This window comes from Panthera onca, chromosome E3 (genome assembly GCF_046562875.1).
Source record: "Panthera onca isolate mPanOnc1 chromosome E3, mPanOnc1 haplotype 2, whole genome shotgun sequence".
In the NCBI taxonomy this organism is placed as follows: Eukaryota; Metazoa; Chordata; class Mammalia; order Carnivora; family Felidae; genus Panthera; species Panthera onca.
Window position 1 is genome coordinate 4,958,755 of NC_138354.1, and position 16,945 is coordinate 4,975,699.

Sequence of the window (16,945 nt, forward strand, 5' to 3'; positions counted from 1 at the left end):
TCTTTGATAGAAGCCTATATGCTGAAGTATGAATGTAAAAACTCACTGTCAAGAAAACAAAACACCCTGAACCAGAATACTAGAAGTTTTGTAAGTTTCAATATTTTTACTTTTTTACATTAGGGGCTTAATTCATATTATAATTATTAAAGATCAAAATTAAAAAAAAATGTTCATTTATTTTCCAGAGAGAGAGAGAGAGAGAGAGAGAGAGAGAGAGAGACAGAGTGCAAGCAAGGGAGGAGCCGAGAGAGAGGAAGACACAGAATCCGAAGCTGACTCTGAGCTATCAGCACACACCCAGATGCAGGGTGCGAACCCACAAACCCTGAGATCATGACCTGAGCCGAAGTGAGACGCTTATCCGACCGAGCCACCGAGGCGCCCCTATAGATTAAATTTTAAGGGCTCCTGGGTGGCTCAGGGCATCCGACTCTTAATTTCGGTTCAGGTCATGATCTCACGGTTGGCGAGATGGAGCTCCACGATGGGCTCTGTGCTGGCAGCGTGGAGTCTGCTTGGGATTCTCGGTCTCCCTCTCTCTCTGCCCCTCCCCCCACTCTCTCTCAAAATAAATAAATAAACATTTAAAACAAGAAAAAAAGATTAAATTTTACATCAGTTGACGTTGAACAACAATGGCTGGAGTCCTGAAACAATCTAAGCGGGGAGCATGTTCTGCCCCTCAGGCCCTTTTTACAATTGCGGTTAGACATGCATTACATAAAACTTACTATTTTAACAATTTTTAAGTGTACAGTTCCGCAGGACTCAGAACACCGACACTGTACAACGCTTTAAAATTCACTGTTCACCTTCTCGTGTATTTTAATTTTCCTACTTACCTTTAGGGGGCAGACGGAGACAACGCATCAGCCTCTCTGGGGGAGCATCCAGCCGCTCCTGGCCCACGCATGCGCGTCTCACCTGCGGAAGGTGACAAGGGGCGGGGTAGGGGGCGGGGCAGAGGTGCGCAGGCGCGGCGCGGGCATTGTGACGTCAGGCCGCGCGGCCCGGCTGGGACCAGGCGGCGGCTCGCGAAGGAGCTTCCCCGAGTGTGACGCGTGGACTCCGCTCCCCGCCGCCCGCCCGCCCCTGGCGTCGCCGCCGCCTCCCTCGCTCCCTCAGCGCGCCGAGCGCGGCCCAGCGGCCCGGGCGGAGGCCCGGGGGCGACGCGGCGCCGAGAGGGCGGGCGGGCTTCGGAGCGCCGGGCGGCCCGAGTCTGCGGCCGGTCGGTGCGCGGCGGGCGGGCGGCGGGCGCCGGTCTATATGGCGGCGGCTCTGTCGGGCCTGGCTGTCCGCCTCTCGCGCTCGGCCGCCGCCCGCTCCTATGGGGTCTTTTGCAAGGGGCTGACCCGCACGCTGCTCATCTTCTTCGACCTGGCCTGGCGGCTGCGCATCAACTTCCCCTACCTCTACATCGTGGCTTCCATGATGCTCAACGTCCGCCTGCAGGTGAGTGAGCCGCGCTCGCCTGGTCCCCTCCCGTGACCCTCCCGAGCGCGGGACCGCCCGCGCCGCCCTCCCCTCCCCGCCCCGGACGGCGAGGATGCTGACAGGAGCTGCCAAGCTGGATGCTGAGTGTACGCCAACCACCGTGCATTTCTCCTGCACCCCACGGGAGAAAAATCCTCGGAGGTTATTGTTGTTCCCTCTGCAAAGGAGGCTGCGGGCGGGGTGGAGCGGCTTGCCCTGGCTGAGGGCCTACAGCTGGGGCGTGGGGTCCGCGGGGATGGTGGATGCTGGCACCGGTGGAAAGGCCCGGGAGAGGAAATTGTGCCCAGAAGGTTGCAAAAGGTTAGGTTTGCGAGATGGGGTTGTGGTTGAGTCTGCTAGTTACCAAACTTGACAAAGCTTTTCAGAAGATTGTTTGTGAAACTTAAAAGGATTAGTTGATGTTGTGATACGTGTATTTTCTCTCTCCTGGTCGGAGTGGAGGTGGGGTGAGGGTGAAGAGGGAACATTATTAAGTGGAAGAGGCAGAGACACAAAACGTTTCAGAGTCCCAAAACTACTCGGATGTGAAATGGTAGACACACAGTCGGAACCCTGGAGATCACTTTTGCTATAAATGACAGTTTTACATCCCTTGAATTAGCGATGTTTTTTGCTAGTGGGATGGAAAGTTGTCAGATTGAGAAGTATTCCTTTACAGGTGTGTCATAGATGGCTAAATACCAAACTCCTGTTGGATTCCGTTTACACAGCTTGGGGTGCCTGGCTCAGGCTTTGATGGAGGAGGCACAGGTTCCTGCCCTCCTGGAGTTTACAGTCTGACAGTACTTGTGTTGCTTCCTGGTGTGCAAAATGAGGAAGCCTGAGTGGTAGGACCAGGCGCGTTGAGACCATGTGGGTGTTGTTCCTCACCCTGGTTTGGTTCTATCAGAACGGAATTATCTCTGTGCCTGGACCTTTAGGTTCTGGGTGCCTATCACTGGTGATGGTAGGCTACTTAAAACCAGTTCTTGATCAAAATTGTGTTGAGGTGAGATGAGATGAACCTGCATATCTACTTCAAGATCCAAATTGGGATATTTTTATGTGAATGAGGGCTTGTGGCATCCTTAAACTAAGGTACCAGACCGGAAGATCTTTCCAGCAGGTGGTATGAACGAGTCAAGTGTGCTGGGTGTGGGGACTGGGGTAAACCAGAAAGCCTGTGCTCTAGCCAGTTGCCACCAGCCAACTGTTGTTTGCCAGATCTAGTGATTTCCAAGAGAAATTGGAAATGGTGATTTTTTTGATACCAGATTAGCTCAAGTTTAAAAAAAGTCAACTTTGGCCAAAACAAAACATGGCTTCAGGCTATATTTGACCCCCAAGTTCCTGCTTTGGAACCTTTAGTCTAGAACTGCATTAATGCTTTGCAGTTATATATACAATTACAAGAACTTAAAAAAATAGTAAATATTAAAAAGGGGCGCCTGAGTGGCTCAGTCGGTTGAGCATCCAACTCTTGATTTTGGCTCAGGTCATGATCCCAGGGTCGTGGGATTGAGCCCCATGTCAGGCTCCATGCTTAGCATGGAGCCTGCTTAAGATTCTCCCCCTCCCCCTCCCCCTCTTCCCCACTCACACTCTGATTCTCTCTAAAATAATAAAAATCACCTTTGTCATATGTCCAGTTATCTATTTATGACCACCCCCTAGTCCAAAGTACCATAATCACTCACCTGGACCATCTATTTTTCACCAGGCAGTAGACAAGTCTTTTTTTTTTTTTTTTTTTTTAAACATAGATGCCATTTCCCACAAAACAACAGAACAGAACTTCTCATGGTGCACAATGTAGTTCATGCATTTTTATCCTGCAGATCTGGCTTTTGCCTACCTCTCTTAACTTCGCACTTGAGTTTCTCCTTGTTTACTATTCTCTCTCACACTCTTCCCTACTCTTCGTACTCTTCTGCTCCTGGCCATTTGCACAGGCTGTTCTTCCTTTGGTTCTTTGAATGCTGATACAGTTTCACACTTCAGCTCTGATTTCAGAGAGGACTTGTGTGATCATCCTATCTGTATGATTTTGCACTGCTCTCTTCATTGCAAGGGTATTGAAGGCTTGCCTGTTTAAGTAATAAGGAATAAAGAATTCCATTTCTAAATAGCATTTCTTTTTTTCTTAAAGAATTCCATTTCTAACATCATGCTTAGGGTTTCCAAATCTCACTGGTTGGTAGTTGTTTGAGAATCTCTGGAACTGTTACTCAAGTACAAATTTCATAACAAGGAATCTGCACTGCTGGGATTGAGGGTAGATGCATATAAGAGGAGGGAAGGGAGCTTTATTTGGAGTGGTTTGGGCACTCACAAGAGCTCAACATGCACCAGTCCCCAAAGCCCAGAATGGGTGATTTGGTGCCAGTTAATAGTCCAGGTGCAGCGTGGCGGTAGAGAATTCCGGGAGCTGAGCTGTGGGAGTAGAGTGCGGGCTTGTTCAGTTCAGGAGTGAGTGGGGGCGAGGGAGGCACAAAGTGGTCACCGGGTCCACTGAGAACTGCGTCAGGATTTTAGGTTTGCTGCTGGGCTTGATCAAGTGCTGCAGCAGCCAGCACATGCTGAGGGGGAGACGGAGACGGTGGAGGTGGGGGAACTTTTTCTTTCCTGTGATAGTCACATCTGCTGCTTTATTTAATTTATTTTTTTAACATTTATTTTTGAGAGAGAGACCGACCGGCCATGAGTGGGGGAGGGGGAAGGGAGAGAGGGAGACACATTATCCGAAGCAGGTTCCAGGCACTGAGCTGTCAACACAGAGCCCAGTGTAGGTCTCGAACCCCCAACCATGAGACCATGAGCTGAGTTGAAGTTGGGCCCCCGACTGAGTCAGGCGCCCCACAGCTGCTGCATTAAATGCCCCTGTAGGTTTAGAGTTTCTGTTCATTTGTGGACAATTACTAACTTACCTGATTTAAGGGTTTAATGATTCCAGCCTCTTGTAAAGGGAAGTGCCGTGGGAAATAGAATCTGAGCAGGAGGACGGCCGCAGGTCATTGACGCCTTTTTACTCAGAACACCCTGTACCCATCCTCTCCGTTACAGGGGCGCTGGAGTAAAGGATGCTAATTCCCACTTGGCTACTTAGGACCCCCACATCATTTGTTTGTGGGGCAGCGACACATTCTCAGGAGGTTGACATCTGTTTAACGTGAAAGGTGATTAAATAGATGCAAAAGGGTTTTGTAAGCTGAGAAGGGTTATGATTTTAAAATATGGTTTGCAAGCAAGCCTTAATCTGCTAGAGTCCTTAGCATCCTGCTTATTTACACAGAATCTGAAATACAAGGCTGTGGAAAATTAAGAATCCATCCGGAACACTAAATGTAGTAAAAGCAAGATGATGGATTGTGCTGAGAACCTTCGTAACAAGTTATGCCTCCAACTTTGCAGTTCTGCCCATGGGAAGAATTGAGTATCTTAGGCCCTGGTCACCAGATTCTTAGAACCATTAAAAAGGCCTCAAAAAGGTGAGAGAAAAGACCCGGTGAAGGTGGATGACAGCTGTCACACTGAGCAATATCATGGTCTTCCTTCATGTCAGCCACGTTGCCCTGTGCTGAGCAAGCCCAGGGAAGCTTCCTCTGGCTCCTCTCTGTGCGGCCCCTCTCCTGGGCTGCTCCTAATTGCTCTGTCGTAGTCTCCCTTCTGATGAACTTTCTAAATCCACAGCTCCGTGTTTTCCTGTTTGCCTATCACTTGAAAATCTGTACTCATTTATTCCAATCAGGTAAAAGAATTCTGGAGTGTGGAGTGTAGGTGGGGTGGGGGAGCTGGTTCCTGTTCTAAATAGAGGGGTGGGTTTCATTGATTAGGTGGCATTTGAGCAAAACCTTGAAGGCAGTGAGGGCTTTAGCCGTGGAGACAGGGAGATGTCTAGGTTAGAAGAGTATCTTGTATACTCTTGTGGGGCACAGAAGGCCCTACAGCTGGTGCAAGCCCCGTGTGTTCTAGAACAGCAGGAGCCTGGTGTGTGAAGCAGGTGCCAGGAGACTTGGACAGAGAGGTTTAGGGGCATTGAAAGGACTTCGGCTTTGACTCTGACTAGATGATTTTGTGTCTGAACAATTTAAAAAAGTAAAGATCCCAGGATCTTCCTTGTAGGGTCAAGTGCAGCTTGAAAGGAGCCTTATTCTGTTGCTTGATTGGTAGGAAATGATAGAATTTTAATTTTTTTTTTTTTTCAACATTTTTTTATTTATTTTTGGGACAGAGAGAGACAGAGCATGAACGGGGGAGGGGCAGAGAGAGAGGGAGACACAGAATCGGAAACAGGCTCCAGGCTCCGAGCCATCAGCCCAGAGCCTGACGCGGGGCTCGAACTCACGGACCGCGAGATCGTGACCTGGCTGAAGTCGGACGCTTAACCGACTGCGCCACCCAGGCGCCCCGGAAATGATAGAATTTTAAGAAAACGTTGTATAAACTTAAAAGCTTTGTGAAATCTTAAGAGGCCAAGTCAAAATCATCAACTCAGTTAGGAATTTGTTCCAGCTCCTGAAATAAGGAACAATTATATACTTTGAGATGAGAAATACCAAACATGCAGGAAACAAAAATACTATGCAATTCAAATGAATGCTTGAATCATGGTCTGTTTCTTATAAACTTTTGAAAAATTTGTAACCTATGTAAATAGGTTGAAATAGGTTTAAAAAACTTTGAAACCTATATAAAATAGGTTGTACATTGAATACATTGAAAAAACAGTATAGTGAAAACCTGTATCCTTGAATCAAGTTATTTTTAAGTCTCACACAAAGTCCTATAACGGTTCAAGCAGATATTAAAGTGTATGTGTTAGATTTATATGTACTAATGTTAAAAGATACCAACCACATATAAAGTGAAGAAAAGTAAGGTAAAAACCATTTTTTCGGGACGCCTAGGTGGCTCAGTCAGTTGAACATCTGACTCTTGATTTCGGCTCGGGTCATAATCTCATGGTTTGTGAGTTCAAGCCCCACATCGGGCTCTAGACTGACAGTGTGGAGCCTGCTTGGGACTCTCTCTCTTTGTCCTTCCCCTGCTCACATGGTTTATCTCTCTTTCTCTCAAAATAAATAAATAAACTTAAAAAAAAAAAAAGTTAAAGCATTTTTTTCAGGATGCCTGGTGGCCCAGTTGGTTGAGACTCTCTCTCTCTTTTGTTTTTTTAATTTTATTTAAATTTAAGTTAACATATAGTGTAATAAGGGTTTCAGGAGTAGAATTCAGTGATTCATCACTTACATGTAACACCCAGTTGAGCCTCTACTCTTGGTTTCATCTCAGGTTATGATCCCAGGGTTGTGAGATTGAGCCCCCTGTCGGTTTCCACACCGGGCATGGAGCCTGCTTGAGATTCTTTCCCTCTCTCTCTTTCTCTGCCCCTCCCCTCTTTGGGCTCTGGCTCTCCCTTGTATGTGTGCGCATGCGCACGCTCTCTCTCTCTCTCTCTCTCAAAAACAAACAAATAAGACCCCATTTTTTCATAAATGTGTTGGTCAGTGGCAAACTGGGAGGAGCGGCCCCAAGTCAGGAGGGAGCCTGAGCATTGCTTCTCAAATGACCTGTGGAGAAGGACCAGTGTTTCTTTGCCTCTACAGACAGCGTGGCTTACAAACAACCACCATTTATTTCTCCCAGTTTTGGACACCCAGAAGTCAGAGACCAAGGCACCAGCATGGCCATGCCCTTGTGAGATACCTCCTGGCTCATAAGCCTGTGTCTTCTCGCTTGTCCTCTCCTGGTCAGGCCTGGGGTTCTCTCTGGGGCCACTTTGTAAGAACACTGATCCCATTCATGAAGGCTCTCCTTTCATGACCTACACACTTCCCAGAGGTTTCGCCTCCTAATACCATCATCTTTGGGGGTTAGGGTTTCAGCATATGAATCTTGGGGGGGATACAAACATTCAGACCATAGTACCTTCTGATAGCTACTTGTAAAGACCAATAAAAATGAATTGCTTTCCCATGGAAAAGAATGAAGTTGAACTCTTACCTTAGTCTGTATATAAAAATTCACTGAAAATGGATCAAAGACCTAAACACATAAGCTAAAACTGAAAAGCTCTTAATGTTTATTTTTGAGAGAGAGAGAGACACACAGAATCCGGAGTAGGCTCCAGGCTCTACATTGTCAGTGCAGAGCCAGATGCAGGGCTCAAACTCATGAACTTCAAGATCATGACCTGAGCCAAAGTTGGATGCTTAATCCGCTAAGCCACCCAGGCACCCCCTGAAGAGCTCTTAGAAGAAAACATAGGGGAAAGTCTTCCTCAAAGCACAGGCAACAAAAGAAAAAGTAGATAAATTGGACTCCTTTAAGATTAAACTTAAAATTTTGTTTGTGAAAGGACACTATCAAGCGTGAAAAGGACAACTTACAGAATGGGAGAAGATGCAAATCATATTTATCTGATAAGAAAAGTGATAGCCCCGTTGGCCATGCCCTGTTCCTTGCCCCGGCCCTGCAGGTGGCCGGGGTGGGGGGGGGGGGTCAGCTTCTCTCTCTGAGACACCTGCAGCCCCTTTGAACCATTCCTACCCCAGAGGCCATCACAGACCTGATGGGTGAGGGACCGCTCATTTCTTACTGACAGAGTTTCCGAACCCAGACTTGGGAACCCCCATGCCAAGCTTCCAAGAGCCTCCGCTCATGGCCCCAGGTACACATATGAGTCACAGTCCTCACAGACTGAGAAATACTTCCCTGTCCCAGCCGCGCCCCGCCCCCCTCACCCCCTCAGGATGCCTCCTCTCTGCCAGGGAGGCAGTGAAAGCCAATGCTGGGGGGAAAATTAGTCTTTAGGGGAATGCACATCAAAACCACAATGAGAGTACCACTTAACATCCATTAGGATGGCTATAATAAAATTTCAAAAAGGAAAAAAACAAATACTGGCTAAGATGTGGAGAAATTAGAACCCTAGTGCACTGTTGGTAGGAATGTAAAGTGGTGCAGTTGCTGTGGGAAAGCTTGGTGGTTCCTCAAAAAGTTTAACATAGAATCACTATATGATGCAAATTCCACTTTTGTGGATGTACCCAGAAGATTTGAAAGCAAGGACTTAGACACCTGTACTCCATGGTTTACAGCAGCACTACTCACAGGAGCCAAAAGGTAGACGTAACCCAAGTGTCCATCACCGATGAGTGGATAAACCAGATTGTGTCTGTACAATGGAATATTATTCAGCTTTCAAAGGGAATAAAGTTCTGATACCTGCTATAAGTTGGATGAACCTTGAGCCATTATGCTAAATGAAATGTCAGACACAAAAGGACACTTACATGAGGTCCCTAGCGAAGTCAAATTCCTAGGGACAGAAAGTAGAATGGCATTTGCCAGGGGTTGGTGGGAGGGAGGAATGGGGACTTGTCTAATGGAGACAGATTTTCAGTTTGGGAAGATGAAAAAGTTCGGGAAGCGGATGGTTGTCATGGTTTCACAACAGTGCGGATGTCCTCCATGCCACTGAACTACTCTCGGAAGTGGTTAAAATGATAAATTTAATGTATATTTTACAATTTTTAAAGTGATTGCTAGAAAAATGATCACATCCTTGGATATCGTGTCAATGTTAAGTTGTCATAAAAGTTTATTTTTTTCTTTTTAAGTTTGTTATTTAAGTGATCTTTGCACCCCACATGGGGCTTGAACTCATGACCCAGAGACCAAGAGTAACATGCTCTTCTGACTGAACCAGCCAGATGCCCCTCTGAGTGTCTCTTCTTAATTCTGTTGTTCTGTGATCGCGATAACAAACTGGGGAGAGGGGATTATAGGGCGGTGGCTCCTGCCTTTACAAGAACTTTGGCTTGTACTCTGCGTGAAATGGGAGATGGTTCGCTGAGATGTGACTTAATGTGATTTACTTTTTTCAAGGACCATTTTTTTTTAAAAGCTTTATTGGAACATTCAGATATACACAGAAATAGAGTAGCTATATATGCATGTCTCCATCACCCGTCTTCAGTAAAGCTCCGCTCTTTGCTCATCTTGTTTTACGTTTTTCCTCAGGCCTACACCATCTTCGGCTCCTCACCCCACCCTGGGGCGTTTTTTAAAAAATCTCAGACTGGATCACTGTTTTGCTTTTTAACGTTTACTCTGAAATGATTGGACTTGGAGAAAAGTTGTGAAAAGAGTGCCAAGGGCTCCCATAGACCCTTTGCCCACCTTCTAATGTTGGGGGGATGACTGTACCGTGGCACAGTTCTCAAAACTGAGAAATGAACATCAGTCCGATACTATTTGGATATCACCAGTTTTTCCTGCTACGTCCTTTTTCTGTTCCAGAACCCCACGCTGCATTTAGTTACTGTGTCTCCTCCAATCAGTGACCCTTCCTTAGCCTCATCTGGTCTTTTCTGTCCATCAGCTGGACATCCAGGCTGTTTTCACTTTTGGGCTGTTACGAGTCATGCTCCTTGGGAACATTCACGTACAGGGTTTGTGTGGACATGTTTTCATTTCTCTTGGATATTAGCTAGGAGTTATTGTAGAACAATAATCCTGTTTTGAACCATTTCACAAGGGTCACTCCTGCACACCACAGTTGAGGGCGGAAGCAGGGAGACTCTTGGGAATGCTGGAGGGAAATGGGCCGAGGCACCTCATCAGCAGGGGAGATACTGGGAGGCCCTTGCCGTGTGGTGTATTTTGGTGTTTGAGCCAACACACCTTCCTTAAAAGACATGGTGTGTGAGAGAGACTCAATCATGTTTCTGTGAACTACCCATGTTCTTGGCCCATTTTTCTGTTGGGTTTTGGTGGTGGTCTCAATTTCTTAGAGCCTTGTTGAAAAGGTTTTTTTGTTTGTTTGTTTTTGTTTTAGCTATTTGCCTTTATGGTGTGTGTATGACATACTGAAATTTATTTTTTAATCTTGTTTCTTCCTTCCTTCCTTCCTACCTTCCTCCCTACCTAAGTCCAGCGTGGAGCTTGAACTCACAACCTTTAGATCAAGAGTTACATGTTCTCAATGACTGAGCCAGCCATGCCCTGAAATTTATTTTTATGTAGTTAAATTTAATAATCTTTTCTGACCTTTGGGTTTGTCCTAGTCAAAAGGCCTTCCTGACTCTTAGGTTATGAGGAATTCAGCCCTATTTTATTCTGGTAAATATGTATATATATTGTGATACGGATCCAAACTGCACTGCCATCAAAACTTGGTGTGAATGACATTTTTGTCCTTGCGTGTATGTTAACTTGTGTGTGTGTAAGCTTCGAGAAGAGCCCTGTTTGTCCTAACACCAGCACCTAGAACAGTCCTGCTCAGTGTCGGGGCTCAGTGAACACTTACACATTGAATCTGTAGCAGAAAATCGTAGGAGTAGAATCCCGGAGGAAAGGTTTTATGCCCTCGTGAATAATTTTTCAAGTTAAACACCCAACTTGCCCTCCCCTGGGGTTTCTCGTACTCTGCTTCCTCCGGCGATGCAGGGGGTACCTCCGGGTGCTCCCCGTTCGCTGGTCGGCCACCACAGCCGGGTCTGGGCTTCTACCCCTCCACGGAAACGCACTGGTGTGTGTTGAGGCCACTTAACACGGTGCCATCAGTGGGCAGTGCTGTGTGTCCTGCTTTACAGAACCCCTCAGCCGTGTTGTTATTGTTCATCCCCTAAAACAGTGTCGACGATGGTGCTGACAGCAGCTGTGTATGTGAGGCCGGTCAGAGGGGACGCCAGGAGCTTTCACACATTGAGTCCTCACAGCACCGTGAGGACAGAGGACTGTCTGAGGCCCCCGAGCCGGGACACAGCCTGGCCCTCGGACGTGTGAGTGTGCCTTTGGTCCGGGTGAGAGGAGGATGACACAGGGCAGTGGCTAGTGAGAGCTGCACAGTTGGCTCTTAAGGGCAGGTATGGTCGGGATGTGCTGAGTGATTAGTGACAGGAACTCTGCACTCGCCGTGCTTCCTGTGGTTATGATTCAGCTTAATGTGGACATGACTGAGTTGTTCCGTTTCTCATCCTCTAAGCAGGGTAGCAATTTTTAATTTTTACTTTTTTAAACTTTTAGTTTTTAAAGTTTATTTATTGTGTGTGTGAGAGAGAGCGTGTGCGAAAAGGGGAGGAGCAGAGAGAGAGGAAGGGAGAGAATCCCAAGCAAGATTTGCCCTGTCAGCGCAGAGCCCCGTGTGGGGCTCGAACTCACGAACCCTGAGATCATGACTTGAGCTGAAGTCAAGAGTCGGACGCTTAACCAACTGAGCCACCCAGGTGCCCCTAGATTTTAGTTTTTATTTCCTTAAGTGATCTGCATGTCCACCATGGGGCTTGAAGTCACGACCCCAAGATCAGGAGTTGCACGCGCTTCTGACTGAGCCAGCCTGGTGCCCGTAAGCTGGGTAGCAATTTGAGGAATGTGTGTTGGCCACTTGCTCAGTCTGATGGTTTTAGTCACGAGCGCAGCGATGTTAAGGTCTGCGAATGTTCACGTCTGGAAGCCGGGCGAGGCCAGGATGGGCCTGGAGCGTGTTTGTGAGCCATTGTAAGGCAGGACGCCAATCCAAGCCCATTGTCCCAACCCTGCTGTTGAGCTGTCTTCTCGCCAGCCCCCTTTGGGAATAGCCTTGCCAGCTGGCTTTCAGCAGCATAGAGGCCAGGATATTTTTAGTTTACGGAGCAGTGTATCCAGACTGTCAGGTCCCTGAGGCCATTAATAGCTCAGGTTAGAGAAGGTAAGGTGACAGCAGTCCAAGAGGGCAGCAGCTGCCTAATTGGGTCAGGACTGTTGTCATGCAGCGGGTCAGCTGCGTCCAGCAGGCAAGGATTTTGGTGGAAGATGATTTCTCGTGTCTGGACTGGAGATCATGGGCATACCCAGATAATCCTGTTCCCTGTGCACATCACCCCTCTGGTCTTGTGGTTCCATTTTCAACCTTTGTCATCTTTTCGTGGGGGGATGTGGGGTGAGGGAGTACATTAAAGAATTTACTTCCAGTATTGTACTTGATTTTTCCTGAATCATACTGTCTTGAACTTCAAAATAGACTCCTTCCTTCATTCTGATGGTCAACATTTTGGGGGATAAGTTTGTTTGCCACAGTTTATGTTGCTTATTATTGGGGAGTGGAAATGAGATTTCTAGGGACAAGGACAGTTAACTGTATAATTGTGTATAACTGTATAATTGTGTACTTCATTGGGTACAACATAATGTACATATATATATATATATATATATATATGTAACGTAGTGAGAATAAGTTACAAAAAATATTTCACAAAGACAAATACCATGTGATTTCACTTATATGTGGAATCTAAAAAACAAAACAAATGAATACACGAAAGCAGAAACAGACCCATAAATACAGAGAACAGACTGATGGTTGCCAGAGGGGAAGGGGTCGGAGAGATGGGAAAAATGGGTGAAGGGGGACGGAAGTACAGGCCTCTAGTTACGGAGTGATTAAGTCACGGGCACGGAAGGTACAGCATAGAGGATATAGTCATTGGTGCTGTGATAGTGTTGTATGGTGACAGATGGTGGCCACCCTTGCAGGGCAGAGCATGATGCATAGAATTGTCAGGTCACTTTGTTGGACACTTGAAACTCATCTAACTACTTCAATAAAACAATATTTCATAAATGACTACATGCTTAGAAGTTATTTGAAAGTTATTTCTGGTTCTCAAAATATAAGTAATGTGTGTGTCTAATATCAGAAGAGTTAGCTAGTTGAGGAATCAGAGCCAAAATGTTTTCCTGGACCTGAAGTACTTTTGTCAAGAGATTAAATACGTAATTACTGAATTTACTAAAGAAGTAGATCTTCAGTGAACAGTTGATTCTATCGGGGCATCTGGCTGGCTCAGTCAGAAGAGCATGCGACTCTTGATCCTTGGGGTTGGGAGTTCGAGCCACATGCTGGGTGTAGAGATTACTAAAAAAAATAAAGAAACTTAAAAAAAAAAAAAAAAACACAAGAATTCTAGGGGTGCCTGAGTGGCTCAGTTGGTTGAGTGTTTGACTCTTGATTTTGGCTGAGGTCATGATCTCAAGGTTCATGGGATCAGGCTTGTGCTGACAGTGCAGAGCCTGCTTGGGATTCTCTATCCTTTGTTCTCTGCTCTCCCCACCCCTCTCGCGTGCATGCTCTCTCAAAATAAATAAATAAACTAAAAAAACCTGTTGTAGCATTAATAAATATGTGATTATTTTAGTGGTACCTCAGCTAAGTATTTTAACACAATTCTGGAAAACCTTCATCTTTCTGAACGGCACTAAGTTCTAGTACAAGGACATACTAAAAATGGTTAGAACTAATTTTCCTGAGAGTTGGCCCCTGTTAAATGACGTGTTTTTTTTCTTAAGAATTTTTTTAAAACCTATTTTAATATGTATTAAAAATATATTTGAGAATGCTTCAATTTCAGAAAAAATGTTCGTTTAGTACATTACAAATCAGTAAAGTAAATGGAAGGTTTGAAAGAATGTGCTTTGCAAAGTTACTTTGAAAGAACTGGCCAGGGAAGCTGATGAGATTTTGAGGTGGTGAACTTTGAAAGTACATTTCACCCTTGAACAATGTGGGAGGTTAGGAATGCTGACTGCTGTGCAGGTGAAGATCCACATATACATTTGACTCCCCACCCCCCCCCAACCTAACCTTCCAATAACATAGTTGATTAACATGTATTTTGTATCATATACTGTATTCTTACAAAAAGTAAGCTAGAGGAAAGAAAACGTTATCTTCAGGAAGAGAAAATAAATTTTATAGAACTGCACTATATTTATTGAAAAAGACCTGTGCATTTCAAACTGGTGTTGTTCAAGGGTCAGCTGTATTGGTTTTGAATTGTCCCCAGAATCCATACTTACAAGATTGCACCTCTTAAAAGTTCTCATCACAGGAAAAGAATTGTGATTATGTGTGGTGATGGATGTTGACTTGTGGTGATCATTTTGTAATATTTGCAAATACTGAATCATGTCATACACCTGAAACTAATATAATGTTAGGTCAGTTAAAAAAAAAGTGTATTTTACATTTGTGTATTACTTTATACTGTTCAAATACATTTTTATCAGGTCTGTACAGAAATGGTCACATTTCTATTGGTAAAAAGTTGGGTTTTTTTGTTTTTGTTTTTAGTTTATTTATTTTTAATTTTTTTTTTTTTACCGTTTATATTTGAGACAGAGAGAGACAGAGCATGAATGGGGGAGGGCCAGAGACAGGGAGACACAGAATCTGAAACAGGCTCAGGCTCTGAGCTGTCAGCACAGAGCCTGACTCGGGACTCGAACTCACGGACCGTGAGATCATGACCTGAGCCGAAGTCGGACGCTTAACCGACTGAGCCACCCAGGCGCCCCTAGTTTATCTATTTTTGACAGAGACAGAGTGAGAGCATGAGCTGGGGAGGGGCAGAGAGAGAGGAAGACATAGAATCCGAAGCAGGCTCCAGGCTCCAAGCTGTCAGTACGGAGCCCGATGCGGGGCTCAAACTCACGAACTGTGAGATTATGACCTGGGCCGAAGTCGGACGCCCAACCGACTGAGCCACCCAGGCGCCCCTATTGGTAAAAAGTTTTGAGCATGCCCTACAAATAGAGATGTATGTACTTATTTGTGAACTGTACATTTTGCTCTACCAAAATATGGTATATATTGTAAAACATGGAAAAAGCTAAAAGGGCAATGAGATAAAATGAACTAGACACATATCATCTGGTATTTTCTCCTCTGTTCGTTGAGGTGGGATCACTCCATTTAGCAACTGCTAGACTAGAAGACTGTATGAAGTTTAGCGTTTACTTGGAGCTAAGTTGTTTGTGTAAGAAACACGACTAACCACCCTCTTTTTGAAGCACTCAGTGCCGTTGGTGTCTATGACCATGAGTTTCTCAAGGTGCTTTGTGCCTTCCTCCTTGGTGGCTCTGGTGGGCCCCGCGCTAGATCTTGGTCGGACCCGGCCTTCTGTACCCTGCCATCTTTCTGTCTTCTCTTTGGACGTGTTTTACCAGGGCCATCATTTTATCTACCTCCCCGGAGCTGGAGACTTCAGAATTAGGTCCTCAGTTCTGACATCACTCTTGAGCTCACGACTTGATTAATAATCCAGTTGCTTGCCCAGTTCCCATAGTCAACCTCTTTGTGTCCCCATCTGAGCTGTTTGATGCTCCTTCCGACCTGCTGCTCCTTTACATTCTCTGTTAATGACACCTTCGTTACCCAGAATTGAAGGTCAGAGAAACCTGTGGTTGTCTCTCTTTCTGCCATCTGTCAGCCACCAACTGGGAAAATACTCCATCTCTCCCCTTCCCTCACAGCTTCACTTCTTTCCCTGCACTATTGGAATAACCTCCTAATTGGTCTAACGTGATTCTTGTCCAGTCTAGCCGCCACACTGCAGCCAAGTGATTAATCTGAAATGCACATCCAGCCCAAGAAGATCCCTCAGTGGCTTTCCATCACCTGCTGATGGAGGCCATGCTCCCTGAACTGTGGCCACTGCCTCTCGTGAGCCCCTGTTGGCTCCACGGCCCCATCCCTTAGCTCTCTGCTCCTGCTTCAGCCTCCAGTAATACCTGTTTATTTCCTTCCCAGTGTACCCTCTTTAACTTTTCAAAAAATGTAACACACACACTCCTCTAGCTTAGAGGAGTCTCCTAGTTCCCCTAGTTCAAGAAACTGCAGCTTTCTGCCTCCCATTTCTCTGTCCCCGGTGCCAAGCCTTTCAGCTACAGCTGGTTCTCCTGGTGCGTGTTTCTCTGTCTTGGAATTACATTGTGTTTTTGCTTCTGGACTCTTCACTCTTAGGCTTTGTCTTTGTCTTACTGGGGGAGATGAGTGTCAGCTCTTTCACCGGCTTCTGCCTCATGCCTCACTTTTGCATCCCTCCTTTTCCCAACAGAGTTGTGCGTTTTTGTTAGATCGATGCTCCTTAGGCTAGTCTCTTAGAAAAATTATTAAATACAATTTATGTATTTCTTTATTTTACATGTATTGATGCTCTGGGGTTATGGTTGTTTTTTAAAGGAGCCCAGGTCAACATTTTTTTTTAACTCGTTAATGAGGGAACTATTGAGATGTTATGATCAGTTTAAAGAAGAATTTAGGGGTGCCTGGGTGGCTCAGTTGGTTGAACGTCTGACTCTTGATATTGGCTCGGGTCATGATCTCATGGTTTGTGGGTTTGAACCCCTCATCGGGGTCTCTGCTGTCAGCACAGAGTCTGCTTCAGATCCTCTGTCCCCCTTTCTCTTTGCCCCTCCCCCACTTGTGTATGCAGTCTTGCCCCCAAAATAGATAAACGTTAAAAAAATTTTAAAGGAGAATTTAGACAAAACATACGTTATCAGGAATGCCACAATGAAGTTACAAGTGGATGTAAAATTTGTCTGTATCAACAGGGGAATAATCATTTGCATTCCTCTGGACAAAACGTTTATTTCTTTGGATAAGAAATAATTTGCCAGGGCGCCTGGGTGGCCCAGTCGA

General features: G+C 45.7%; 2 protein-coding genes across 4 annotated transcripts in view; both read left to right on the forward strand.

Moving 5' to 3' along the window:
- The first annotated feature begins 1,146 nt into the window (after positions 1-1,146).
- SMIM10L3 (small integral membrane protein 10 like 3) overlaps positions 1,147-16,945 on the forward strand; it is a 64,458-nt gene continuing 48,659 nt past the window's right edge. For 2 of the 3 annotated variants that reach the window (XM_078439724.1, XM_078439725.2), the window contains exon 1: positions 1,147-1,455. In XM_078439724.1, coding sequence (XP_078295850.1) covers positions 1,270-1,455 — 186 coding nt within the window. In that variant the 5' untranslated portion in view covers positions 1,147-1,269. The remainder of the gene's footprint in view (positions 1,456-16,945) is intronic. The other variant, XM_060649569.2, reaches the window with a different exon arrangement.
- Positions 1,415-16,945, forward strand: part of CYTH3 (cytohesin 3) — a 175,789-nt gene continuing 160,258 nt past the window's right edge. The window contains exon 1 of the mRNA XM_078439720.1: positions 1,415-1,455. The gene's annotated coding sequence lies outside the window, so the exon portion shown is untranslated. The remainder of the gene's footprint in view (positions 1,456-16,945) is intronic.